General features: G+C 43.8%; 1 protein-coding gene across 7 annotated transcripts in view; it reads right to left on the bottom strand.

Annotated features, from left to right (window-relative positions):
• CCDC171 (coiled-coil domain containing 171) overlaps positions 1-14,440 on the bottom strand; it is a 215,273-nt gene that overhangs the window by 145,548 nt on the left and 55,285 nt on the right. For all 7 annotated transcript variants that reach the window (XM_053370260.1, XM_053370256.1, XM_053370261.1 and 4 more), the window contains 2 exons: positions 11,011-11,113; positions 1,710-1,816 (listed from right to left, as the gene is read on the bottom strand). In XM_053370260.1, the coding sequence (XP_053226235.1) occupies positions 1,710-1,816; positions 11,011-11,113 (210 nt within the window). The remainder of the gene's footprint in view (positions 1-1,709; positions 1,817-11,010; positions 11,114-14,440) is intronic.

Here is a 14,440-nt window from a genome sequence, read left to right as displayed (position 1 = left end):
CTTGCGATTCATTTTCCTTGACAGTTCATTCTTCTTGCTGACAGAACACTCTCTCTGCTTTCTTAACAGCCACCCCCTTGGTCTCCCCCACCGCTGTCTCTGGCAACATTTCACAACAAAACAACCTTCCCGAGCCAAGGCCTGCTGAGTCGACTTTTCAGCGGCGCTGAAGATCAGGTGCCATTCAGCCTCCCAAATCAAAATTCACAGTGGATATCCTGCGTCTGGTCGCTCAATCCTAGGCCTCGGAAGGCTGCTAAACATGTGGGTTGTCAACAGGAGAGACCTAACAGGGGCCGGCATGTACAGATATGACTTTATTTTGTGCCCCTCTGAAATGCTCCAGCCTACTTGATTTTGCAATTTGGCTGCTTGCAATTATTTACTATAATGGACCAAAAATGCTTCTTAACATTCTTATGGTTCAGTATTTTAGAAATGTGTGTGTGTATGTGTGTGTATATGTATGTCTAAAATACTGAACCGTGAAAATACTGAAAATACACAGTGGTACCTCAGGTTAAGTACTTAATTCGTTCCGGAGGTCCGTTCTTAACCTGAAACTGTTCTTAACCTGAAGCACCACTTTAGCTAATGGGGGCCTCCTGCTGCTGCCGCACTGCCGGAGCACGATTTCTGTTCTCATCCTGAAGCAAAGTTCTTAACCTGACGCACTATTTCTGGGTTAGCGGAGTCTGTAACCTGAAGTGTCTGTAACCTGAAGAGAATGTAACCTGAGGTACCGCTATATACACACACACACACACACATATTCATTTTGATGTCCCCTTGCTTTTGTCCAAAAACAATTGTCTCTCATAAATTCTAACACAGAGTAATCACTCGGTGCAAGCTCCTGAACTGCTGTTGTTATCATTTATTGCCTGCCCTTCACCTTAAGGTCCCGGGGCAGGTTTCAATTATACTGCCATTGAACAGTTTAAGCTCCAGGATGAACAGGGGAAAAAACCCCACCCTGGCAAGCAGTAGAATATAGCTAGGACATATCACAGACCAATCCATAACTCAGTTCAGATGAAGTAATTTGATTTAAGTTCCATTTAACACCTAATGAAGTTAATGAGACTAAACCGACATAAAAAGTACGTGTTTAATGAACTTCTGTTCCTGCACTAAAGCACTAAAATACAGGGTATCTCAATCATTATAAACACTTTAATAAATTAAAAATTCCTATGCTGGATAACTTTAACAAAGCAGCCAGCTCTCTCCAGCAGGACTTAAAAACGCATAGAACATTCAAAGCGGTACAAAGGATCTCAACTTGTAACGTAATTGTTTGCCTAATGCAAAAGCATGCACATTTATTCACCTGTAATCACTTTAAGGTATTTATGCCAAAATCGCACATTATATATTTATGCTAAAGCCTTCAAAGAAGCAGTGGGTGATAGGCATCAGGTATGCATGTGTATTCACTAAAAATAATTGGGAAGCACAATGCTTTGCTTGATGTGTATATATTTATATTTTTAAAAGCACACAGCTGAAGAGTTTCCGAAGTTTAAGTGAATCATGACCATAGGGCAAGCTTAGAGGAAGAACAGTGACAAAAGATTATTTCTTTTTCTTATCTGTGAAGCTGTCAACTCAACATTCCCAGTGTTTTGACCTCTGTAACAAGCAAGGAATCTCTAGTATTGGGGGCCGAAGGCTATGTGTAAGGAGCCAAACAGTGCAAGCGTTACCTCATTAGATGCATCTTCCAGCTTGTTCTGGTAATCTGTCAAGGTATGCCTCAAAGTCTCAAGGACAAGAGTGAAGCTCGGAGGTTTATCTTTGTCCTTGTGAATGCCTGGAGAAAAATACAGAATCAAAACAAAGCCCTTCGAGTTGAACAGAAGACAGAAAACTTCTCCAAGAGCAACAGAGATATTTAAATTAGTTGGGCTCCAGTGACAATACAGAATGTTGAACAACCGTGTTTTCTCTGAGGCATACTGGAGTAACTGTTCTTTAATGCCAAGCAAAGCTTGAAGAAAACTCTCGCACTGTGGCTGCAAATTCACCACATGAAAAATATTAACTCCAATTTGGTTTCCTGCACGTCATGAGGTCTATCTCTGATCTTATTTTTTAAAGGGGTCTAATGGCCGCAGTTCAACGTGTCGTTCGGAAATGATAGCCGTCCAAATGAAGCAAATATTTGTTTTTAAGTGTGCGGCATTCGTGCCTTTGTCGCTTCAGGTTCAGTCATGCCTTTCAAATGGAAACGTTCCTACACGTGCCAAGGAACACAGGACATCCTATTATGCCTGAGTGCAACTTAACGCCGTTGAAATGTGATTCTGAGTGTTATTTATCTCCCTACCCTGCATGCAAATGGCGGTGGGGAAAATCCAGTTGATTATTGAAGCCATTCAAACTTATGACCACAAAGTCCCCAGTGCTCCTTTCACTCTTACCCCCTCCACTCTCCAGCTCAGATTCCAGTATTCCCACTTGTCATAACTGGTACAGTCGTGCAAGACTTCTGCTATGAGCTCAGATCATGGTTTGGCACGCCATCAGTCAAGTCACTTTCTCAAGATTTGTGCCAAACTGCAATCCAAGCCCAGTGACCGCAAACAACTTTATCCTAAGAACCGGTCCTGTACCCCCTTCCCAAGAACTAGGAACAAAATCAGCTCAGATGGGCATTTAGCTTCTAGGAATATTTTTTAAAGGAGCATTATCAGGTACAGTGGTACCTCAGGTTAAGTACTTAATCCGTTCTGGAGGTCCGTACTTAACCTGAAACTGTTCTTAACCTGAAGCACCACTTTAGCTAATGGGGCCTTCTGCTGCCGCCGTGCCGGAGCACGATTTCTGTTCTCATCCTGAAGCAAAGTTCTTAACCCGAGGTACTATTTCTGGGTTAACGGTGTCTGTAACCTGAAGCGTATGTAACCCGAGGTACCACAGTATTGCTAGAGGAAGAGCCACGTAGATGTACAGTTGTACCTTGGAAGTTGAACAGCTTAGTTCCAGAACATTTTGGCTCCCGAACGTCACAAACCCGGAAGTAAATGATCCGGTTTGGGAAATGTTTTTGGAAGCCGAACGTCCGACGGGGCTTTCACGGCTTCCAATTGGCTGCAGCAGCTTCCTGCAGCCAACCAGAAGCCGCGCCTTGGTTTCTGAACGTTTTGGAAGTTGAACGGACTTCCGGAATGGATTCCGTTCGACTTCCAAGGTACGACTGTACTTCCGAGTTGTTGCATTGCTGCTGTATTGTCCGAAAGGGAACTCATACAGATAAAATTGACAAGCTTTGGCATAATCCCATGCCACATCATGCCTAAAATAATGTTTGCTGGAATTCTACTAGCACAATGAAGTTCAAGGCCTGAAACACTGTGAGTTCCTGAACAGGCATATCTTTACAAAAGGTTCATAACAGAATATCCCTTCTCATCCATTGATCCTAGACTGGAGGCCACCAAGAGCACAAGCAAACTTATGCTGCAAATTTTGCCTCTTACGTTTCAGAATCTGAAGCTGTGGGTAACAGATTCCACATTTAAGAAGATCCTTAGAAAACTAATATTTGGGCAAATATCCAAATGAGAGAAGGAGATTCCACATTAAAAGACAAAAAAACACACACACAACAGTCTGAACTCTTAGGGCTAAACTACAGTTTATTTCTGGGGTTTTTAGTTTTTTAATGGCATGCTTATGCTGACCACTTTGATTGTGAAGAAAAAGCAGCCATTCAGAATTGGGTATTTTAGTTTTATTGTTTTAACAAACTGTGGGAGGCAGTGGAAGACAGGAGTGCCTGGCATGCTCTGGTCCATGGGGTCACAAAGAGTCGGACACGACTAAACAACAACAAAATGCTTTGCTTCCCTTGTATTTTATGGCTGCTGCTATTATTAAATACTGCTCTTGGATCTGTCTGGATGAAGGGCAATTTAGATTAAATAAATAAATAAATAAATAAATAAATAAATAAAGCTCCCAATCCTGCTTGGGTCCTGCAATACTTTCCCACCAGAACCTGACCCCTCCCTGGTTGCTATTTGCCCCTCAAAGGTGCAATTTGCAGTAATCAGAACTATTTTAATCATCGCTGTGCAACTTTGGTGACACCTTCAATAGTTTGAATGAGTTGTGGGTAAACCTTTGTTCTATGTCACCTTTCATCCCAGGGTGGTTTACAATATAAAAACACAAGGAATGCATACCATAATAACAAATAAGAACCCCCCCCCTCCACGAAACACAGTTGAACAGGCCATAGATTGTTAACCAGCAAGAAAGCCCAGCTACATGGGCAGAAATTTTATGTAGCCTAGGGCTGCCATTCATCCGGAATTTCCTGGATGTAGTTGGGATTCACCTGCTGAAAATGGCGTCCGGGCGGAGTTTTCGGAAAGCAGTAAGAAATGTCCAGGAAAATCCGTATCAGAAAAGTGATGGGTTTTTGGCGATTTCCCTAAAAATAGGCACAAAACTTCATTTTTAAACGAGATTTTGCAAAACCAACAAACAAAAAGCTCAACAGCTTTTGTGTTTGTATTTTCACTTTTTGAAACATGGCAACCCTACTGTAGCCTCAGGGGCAACCATGGAGAGTCTATCAGGCTACCTCAGGGGCACATACCAAGCAGACTGGTAACAGAACAATCAAGATATTTCCTCACATTGACCTCTGCGTCAAGGGCAAGTAATGTGCCAGGAGACCCTGAGCAAATCTCGTGGTGGGGTTCAAAAAGAAAGGACTGAGAGCAGAGAATAACCAGAAGGCATATAATGCTGCCATACTGTTGAAGGTAACCAGTTTTCAGCCAAGAAGAGAGGCTTTCTGGTGGCTTCGTGTAAGCCACTCTGAAGGAAAAGTGGGAAATGAACTTAACAAGTACATTTCAAAAATTAGGAAAAATATATAGGACGCGAAGCTTTATCCTAGGAGATTTACTGGAGAGGCAAACTCACAATAAGTTTTAACCACAGGAAATACTATTGTAATGCACACATTTGATTATAGGAGCTTTGGGCTCCAAGCCAGTTGCGTGATGCTAATATTTTATGTACGGCAATTCCATCAGGACTTCCTTAAGTTTTCTTAAGAACAATTTCAAAATTATTACCCCACTAGTTTTCTCTTCATTGATCTTGGGTGGCCAAGGTGAGGCATAGGTTGTAGATATTTTTTTTTTGGTGTAACTGGAGAATCCACCAGCCAGCTTATGGCCCCTCAACAATGCACTATCACTGATCCCCAACTGACAGATGAGAACCAAATCAAATATTGTGTGTACTGTAGGACATATTAGACTGGTCCTCATATTGTCAACATGTGACATACTTGCCAAAGGGAGTTGACTGCTGCCGTTTTGTGACACAGACCCTCCACGTGTCCCTATTTTCCAGGGAAGGTTCTGGATTTACAGAAGCCATCCTGGTTTCTGATTTGATCCCAGAATGTACTGCTTTTCCTTAGGATTCCCTGTTTTCATCGTGCCACGGTCCGGTTCATGGGCGATCGAAGTCCCGGCAGGGGACGTCAGGACTGGGGCAAGATGGTGGGGTGGGAGCAGGAACGGGGGTCCAGAAGCGAGGAGTCAAGAAGCCAAGAGTCCGAGGGTCAGGAAGCAAGGAGTCACGAAGCCAGGGGTCCGAAGATCAAGAAGCAAGGAGTCACAAAGTCAGGGGTCCGAAGATCAAGAAGCAGGGACTTAAGAAGCCAAGGTTCAAGGATCAGAAAGCAAGAAGCCAAACACAGCAAGGCAGGAAGCGTGTTGCTGTGGCAAAGAGCCGAAGGGAAATGCTGACCTTTTATCCCTTCCCAGCTCTTGCCTCCAGGTGCTGTGAGTTACCAATCGGCCTCACCTGTGATGCCACATCTTGCCTATTCAGAACAAACTTAGGAAGGCCCCAGTCCTGCAAGGTCCTACTGGTCACAGAACCTGGCTGCTGCACACACACCTGACACATCGGAGAAATGCTGAAGGGTATGGAGTCATGTGACCCTGAGCCAAGGAGATAAATAACTAGACAGCCTTTAGAAGGCATCTGAAGGTAGCCCTGTATAGGGAAGGTTTTAAAAAATGTTTTATGTTTATTTATATGTTGGAAGGCGCCCAGAGTGGCTGGGGCAACCCAGTCAGATGGGTGGGGTATAAATATCATCATCATCATCATCAACAACATCCCTATTTTTATCAGAGAAATATTTCAGGGTGTGCATTTAGCCACATCATTCCTCAGAGTTCTTATTTCTAGAAAGACCTTTCTAAATATTTATATGAATCATGAAAGAGTGTCACAAACCTTGTTTGGTTAACTTAAGCAACCAGGGCAGAATGTCAACCTACAGTGCAAAGTCTAATTTTATTCAACATCAAGACACAGATACACTGCATAGCTATCAGCTTTTCCCTTTTCTTGCGAGGAATCCTATTCGGAATAAGGGAATTTCCCTTTAAAAAAGGGAAACGTTGACAGCCATGATACACTGTCCTTAACTTAGCTTGTATCATTGACACTGAATAAAAATGTTAGTTCCATGGGAGTCGATGGATAATGTCAGAAGGGAAAAGAAGGAGGGAAGAATCCCAAAACATTGCAAAAAAAGATATTTTCAACTGCCATCTCTTCCCAGAGGCTACAAAAGGACAGGCAAACTCCAGCTCCAGAACTAAAGCACCCACACAAAAAGGCATGTTTCATATCAATAATTATTCCCAGGATTTATTTGTATTGACTTGGCTCTCTTCTCCAGGCAGCCAGTCTCCCTTGCCAAAACCTCTAGCCTAACAAAGCGGATCCAAAACACTGAGTTCAAAAACTTATTTCCATTCTTCTCGTGTGCCAAAGAGAAAGGGAGCAGCTAGCCAGAATCTGCGGCAGATTCGGTTCCCCAGGCCACACAACACTTTGTCCTTCTGCCTCCACAACTCCCTAGGGCTAGTCTGGATTCCCCATCGCAACCACGTTGTTCCAGAAGCACAAAAAAGTTCGTGGTGATTTCATTAACATTCATTTGTTGGGAAAGCTAGAACTCAAGGGAAAACTGCAGGAAGGTCCCGGCCACGTTACAAGCAGAAAGCAGACATGGAAGTAACATCCCAGCATCCAAGTTGCAATGCAAACAGACTGTGGTTGTGTCATCGTTGATCCAGGATCTTCTGGGATCCTCTGAGTCACTCCCGTCTGTCCCCCCAAAATATCTGCTATCACACGTTCACTAATTAAAGTTCGGAAAGTTCAGTGAATGGTCACAGACGTCGGACAGCGAGAAATATTTGAACACACATGCCTTACAGGCCTTCAAAGTAGGCCCCCTCTGATGCAATGCACTGTTGACAACGTTCATAGAGCTGTTGGAAATTTCTGGTGACATCCTCTTTTCGTACTGCTTTCAGTTCCCTCGTCACAGCAGCTTGGACGTGTGAAATGTTGGAAAAATCTGTGTCCGTTCAGTGCAGATTTCAGTTTTGGGGGGAAAGAAATCCGGTGGGGCCAGATCAGGAGAATATGGAGGGTGGGACAACTCTGTAACCTCAGTAACGATTTCATGCAGAATATGCAATTCTTCCACCATCATTTGGACGGACAAACGCCAATCCCACATCAATAACCCACGACCTCGGTTGACATTTGCCGCCGTTCTGCTCGTCAACGGTCTGCCAGACTGAGGGTCATTTTCGATGGTTTGTCGCCCTTCACGGAAACGCTTAAACCACTCATACACTGTCTTTCAAACTTCAAAGGGACAACTGTGAGCATTTCGTGGGTTTCCAATGCCGACTGTATGTTCAAATATTTCTCGCTGTCTGATTTCTTTGACCGTTCACCGAACTTTCCAGTTACACCTTGTATGATGAGGTCTTGTATAATGTCTTGTATAATGTCTCCAAAGACTCTGAGACAATGTACTAAAATGGGATGTGCCTAGAATTAAGGCTCCTTTGTCTTTGAGTATGTGACCAATTAACAAAACATTTGCCCTCTATTTATCTCAAAGAAATGGCTCCAAAACGTTTCTTCGATACAATTTCCCTTTGGCTTGAAAACCAAGCTTCAGATCAAACTTATCATTCGCCCCAGCACACTTGAAAAACACATTATTCAGGGATAGCAGCCAATTGATAGTTATGGACAAAGAGTTGCGTCTAGCTATGGTATACTCAGAGTAGATATCAACAGACTTAAACTAGTCATGCCCATTAATTCCAGTGAGTCTACTCTGAGTAGGATTAAGATCACATGCAACCCAAATAGTATTTTGGTCTTCTTTTTCCATCATTGGGGTGTTTATGAATCGATAGATTTATTTAAGTATGCACACACATTCTGCAGAATTAAAGAAAGTGAGCCAATGGATTGATACAGTAAATCTGTGGATATTCCCTAAATTCCTATTTTATAACACACACTTCTATGTTATAAATAATTCAATATGGGAGGGTTTCTTCTCCATTCTATTAGCATTTTGTGGGGATCTGTAGCCTAACCCTGAGCTGTAGTTTGATATGGACTCTTAAAACAGCAATTCTTTTCTGAATGCTTGTTGCCTTCTGTAAAATATAAGCTCTTGAATGGAGTCATTACAATTGTAAGTGCCTTTCATAATTATGCTTACTTTGGGGCTGATGTTGTTGTTGTTGTTGCTGCTTGTTAGTCACTTGCTACCCAAGCATTTCCCCAAAACATACATTTAAAAACATAAATTTAAATAGATTATACCATTAACAAATTATGTTGAAAAACACTAACAGATTCATACAGAACACCAAGAACTCAGGAAGATTTGGAAACACACTAACGAAACATCATCAACTAAGCCAGGCTTCCTCAAACTCAGCCCTCCAGATGTTTTGGGACTACAACTCCCATGATCCCTAGCTAGCAGGACCAGTGGTCAGGGATGATGGGAATTGTAGTTTCAAAACATCTGGAGGGCCGAGTTTGAGGAAGCCTGTACTAAGCCCATCGAAAGCTGGGGCAGGGGGCATAAGACTTTACCTGACACCGAAAGGTTGTCAGCAATGAAGCCAAGCAGATTGAAGTCGTTCCAACAGAGCAAGGATTCTTTACAATGATACTTCCCCTCCCTCTCTTCTCCCTCTGCCCCCCCACTACCCCCAAACCTGCTCTGGAGGCTGGGGAAACCCCCAGAACAGATTTATGGGGTGCTCAAGAAGAGGAGAGGGGAAGTTCTATTGCGCTGCCAAGTCATTTCTCTAACAGAACTACTTCACCAGATAGTGCCCTTCATAAATCTGACCGTTCTTTGTTTCTGTATTCAAGTCATTTCTGTCCACACGCAGCAGAGAGCAAAGGGGAAGGAAGATATACTTTATACCTGAACATAATTACAGGGGCTCCAAAACAAACTTCAAAGGGACAAGGAGATCATCAAAACTGTGGCCTTTTATAATATATTTATATCTACCCCCATTGTTCAGCCCAGACACTGAGGTCCAGGTTCAAGAGCCTTCTGGAGGTTCCCTCACTGCGAGAAGTGAGGTTACAGGGAACCAGGCAGAGGGCCTTCTCGGTGGTGGCACCCGCCTCCTGTCAGACATCAAGGAGATTCACAATATTCCAATATACCTGAAGGAGCGCCTCCACCCCCATCGTCCAGCCCGGACACCAGGGTCTAGCTCCGAGGGCCTTCTGCTGGTTTCCTCCCTTCAAGAAGTGAGGTTACAGGGAACCAGGCAGAGGGCCTTCTCGGTGGTGGCACCCACCCTGTAGAATGCCCTCCCATCAGATGTCAAGGAAATAAACAACTATCTGACTTTTAGAAGACATCTGAAGGCAGCCCTGTTTAGGGAAGTTTTCAATGTTTGATGTTCTATCGTGTTTTTAATATTCTGTTGGGAGCTGCCCAAAGTGACTGGGGAAACCCAGCCAAATGGGCGGGGTATAAAAATAAATTATTATTTTTAGTAGTTGTAGTAGTAGTAAAAGTAAAGGGACCCCTGACCATTAGGTCCAGTCACGGATGACTCTGGGGTTGCAGCGCTCATCTCGCTTTACTGGCCAAGGGAGCTAGCGTACAGCTTCCGGGTCATGTGGCCAGCATGACTAAGCTGCTTCTGGCAAAACCAGAGCAGCACATGGAAACACCGTTTACCTTCCCACCGGAGTGGTACCTATTTATCTACTTGCACTTTGACGTGCTTTCGAACTGCTAGGTTGGCAGGAGCTGGGACCGAGCAACGGGAGCTCACAGCATCGCGGGGATTCAAACAGCCAACCTTCTGATCTGCAAGCCCTAGGCTCTGTGGTTTAACCCACAGTGCCACCCGCATCCCTAGTAGTAGTAGTAGTATACATATACATATACATATGCACACACACACATGTATATGTATGTATATGTGTGTGTGTGTGTGTGTGTGTGTGTATATATATATATATATATATATATATATATATATATATATGAGACACTTTGCTTTTTCGGCACTTCCATTTGGCGTGATCACTGCTGCCACCACATGCCAGACAACAGAAAGAAGCAGGCTTGTTTTTGCACATCGGTTGGGGAAGAATCCGCGCTGGCACGGATGCAGTCCTCACCCCCTTCTCAACTGGCTTCTCAAAAAGTTAACACCATAAAGAGGAACATGTGTACACTCTGCGTCCTGCATAACCTTTTTTGGAGACATGACCTTTAAGTAGCTGAAGGTCGCTTCTGAATTTGGCTCGGTTCAATCAAAAACATCTGTTCCCCTTGTAGGCTCGGTGGAAAGGACTTTTTCTCTCTGCTGGATTCGGAGCGCAGCAAGCGAGCCCTTTCCTGACCGATCACACACAACCCTGCACTTGTAAATCAAGCGCCGGGGCTGACAACAGCGGGGCCGCATCCAGTCACCTCTTCTCAGCTAGCGGGGCCACGCGACCGCTGAGAGAACTGCTCTTATCATGTCATCAAATCAAAGCATGTAGAGAAGAGGGAATGAAAGAGGCATCTGTAGAATTCCCCCAACGTAGCGACTTTGGAACGCTGACAGATGCATCTGTCATTTTCTACCTTCAACTAACCTGCTGTCCGCTTGCCTGACACAGGAAAGCTGTCCAAAAGCAACTCCAGATCTCTCACGTTGTTTTCGCACGTCTCTGTTAGGAAGGCCTGGCGTTTCTTGGCCTGCGTTTGACGGGCAGTGGGGGGGGGGGGAGAAGACAAAAAAAAAGCAAAGATATTGAGGGCACTAAGTAACAAGAAGGGCATCTCACAATCAACACTGCTGCAGGACGCGTTGTACGAAACAAAGCAAAACAAAGTAATGCACGCAGACACACTAAAATGGTAGCTCCGTGACCAAAGTAGCTCCGTTAACTGGAGAAACGGCATTCAAGGAGAAAACGAGTTCTCGTGTAGATCATAGAGTTGCAAAGTTGGAAGGGACCCTGAGGATAATATAGTCCAGCCCCTGCCAATGCAGGAATAGGCAGCTGTCCCATCTGGGGATTGAACCTGCAACCTTGGTTTTATCAGCACCAGGTTCCAACCAACTGAGATATCCAATTGGGATTTTCATATTACTATTGTTAAGGTTTTTCCCCCCCGCTGCCAAGTAGTAGTCATGAACAAACTGTACGTTACGCTGCAGTCATGTAAGATGAAGGGTTGCATCCAATGAGTTTGAGGGCACAGGGAGAAGGATTTAAAAAAAAAAAAAAATATTGGAATTTTATTTACAACGTAACATAAACCCCCACCCCCAATACACAAATCCACCCTCACTAAATGTGAGCATAACATACAACAATACAAACAACCAAATAAAAGACTTCCTTTATTCTGTATCTGGCCTCCTTATTTACTTCTTATAAACTGTTTCCTTTATGAATAATTATTAAGATTTTTCTAATTATAACTTAAATATCCACAAAGCCTCCTGCAGACATTAATCGAAACAAGTCCAGGTATGTATTTTAGGGCACTGTTTTGTGAAGTATTCTCTGCATTTCCCCCATGCTTTTTGAAACTCTTTGTCTAGTGTGATCTCTAATTGCCTCTGTTAATCCAGCCAGTTCAATATACTCTAACAGTTTGTCTTGCCATTCTTTTTTTGTTGGCACAGTTTCTTTTTTCCTGTTTTTAGCAATTAGGATCCTTGTTGCTCCTGTGGCATAGAGGAATATTTTCTGATCTCCTCTTGCTATACCTGTGTCTGTTATCCCTAGTAGAAAAGCTCCTGTAGGAGAAGGAAATTTTTGGATACAACATGAAGATCCTTTCCTGCTGAAAAATGCACTGAAGGGCGGAATTTGCAGAGGACAAGGGCGAGGGGATGGGAGAATTCAATGGGCAGCATTCAGCTCCATTTTACTCAAGAAAAAGTAATGAGTTAGGCCCACTAATTTCAACAGTCTACTTTGAGTAAAAGTTCACTGAATAACACCCAACCTCTTCTTTCCAGCTGCTTTCTCCCTGAACTCTCCTTTCAAAATCAAGCCACTTGTGGCTACCACCACCACCAATGTTTCCTTCAACAAAGACAGGTTCTGGAACACTGGCAAGCATAAAAACAGCTTGATTTAATGGGGGGGGGGGAGCAGATGGCAGGGGAGAAGCTCAGTGCTACCCAAAACCAGGGCATAACTTATGCCAGGAACTATCCATTTAGGGATGCGGGTGGCTCTGTGGGTTAAACCACTGAGCCTCTTGGGCTTGCTGATCAGAAGGTCGGCGGTTCGAACCCCCACGACGGGGTGAGCTCCCGTTGCTCAGTCCCTGCTCCTGCCCACCTAGCAGTTCAAAGCACGAAGTGCAAGTAGATAAATAGGTACCGCTCTGGCGGGAAGGTAAAGAGTGTTTCCGTGCGCTGCTCTGGTTCGTCAGAAGTGGCTTAGTCATGCTGGCCACATGACCCGGAAGCTGTACGCCGGCTCCCTCAGCCAATAAAGCGAGATGAGCGCCGCAACCCCAGAGTCGGCCACGACTGGACCTAATGGTCAGGGGTCCCTTTACCTTTTTATCCATTTAAAAGCACACGCTTGTGGGTGTGCAAAGCCCTTTCTTGTCCTTGCCCTAATCTGGAAGAAAGAAAAAAAGATGAGATTGACACCACCCGTTTTGCAAACTTCCACATGAAGTGGGGGCGGGGGCGACTCTCCGCATCTCCCATTTCTTTCCTTTGGTAACGAAGGATCTAACTTTTGCTCGGGGAACCAACTGCAATCTTAACTTCTGATTACCCGGCACTTTTCACGCCTACAAAGTCAGCCTGAAAGATTTAAGGATACAGCTTTTATGGCGAGAAACATCTTCTCCCTGTAAAATTGAGCTCTGTTACGAGCCAACCGTGTATAGTGACTGACTGGAAGACAAGCAACGTATGTGAATCTCTGCAGTGTTCTCCACCGTCCCGTTTAAATATTTTATAAATTTGCTCCACTATTTCAATTTTAATTATATGTTCTGTATATCCGCTAATATATTATTCATATACATTTCAGTGTTTGATCCTCTGTAGCATTTACATGGGTTTCCCTGTGTGATGGTTAGTACTATACTTCACAAAGAATTTCCAGTGCCAATGGAATTCTCATGCCAGGGTTTTTCGTTTCTGAAACATCAATATTCCAGAAAAGAATTATTAAAGATGCATGTTATTCGTACAGGGTATATAAATAGACTAAAGTGGTGGGGCTGCACATGCTTGTGTCAATATTACTCTGCCTGGCTCGCACAACGCTGGAGAAAGCACGTTAAAAGCAATGTCACACCAGAAAGATAAATATTTTCATGCAAGTGTTAAGTATTTGGAGTACCAGATACTCAAACTGTGCAGCAAAATCACTTCCCACACAAAAGATCTATGCAAGCTGCTGTAGGGCCTGGGCTGTTTCCTCCTCTCTTCCAGATGTTTTATTTTTAATTCACCACATGTTAGTATATTTATGTTTACACCACTTCTCTGCATATACATTTGCTGATTGTATTTGCCATTCCTAGCTCAAAGTTGGCCACTTTGTTTTTCCAATTGCAGGCAAGATTCGGAAGAAATTCTTAAGATTTCCCAGTACTACTCTAATGTTCTAGCTCCAAGCAGTTGACTGCTTGCCTTCCATATGCTCCAAGTATCCTTATTTACAAGGCGCAGTTTTCATTTTCTGGTACCTACCCCTCTCTTATTTTAGGGGAGAATTTTGGAGCTGCCTTTTAAAAAATGTTTTTAATGTGCATACACATATACCGGGATACACTTCAGGGTTTGAGCCGCCTCGGTGTGAGGTGGATGGGATATATCTATTGACTCCGGTTAGGAACAAACCATAGCTCAGCAGAAGACTCCATGGTTTGCTTGCAAAAGATGCTGGGTTCAATCACTCACATCTCCAGTTAAAGGGAACAGGTAGCCAGGTCATGGGCAAGAAATCTGCTTGTCAGACAGTCCTGAATGGGCAAATAGTCAGATCTGACAGGCAGGAGTTTCCCAGGTTCCTAAGCCCCGTGAGCTACTGT

The sequence above is a fragment of the Podarcis raffonei genome, chromosome 17 (genome assembly GCF_027172205.1).
Source record: "Podarcis raffonei isolate rPodRaf1 chromosome 17, rPodRaf1.pri, whole genome shotgun sequence".
NCBI classification, from domain to species: domain Eukaryota; kingdom Metazoa; phylum Chordata; class Lepidosauria; order Squamata; family Lacertidae; genus Podarcis; species Podarcis raffonei.
This window is presented reverse-complemented; position numbering and strand designations above follow the sequence as displayed.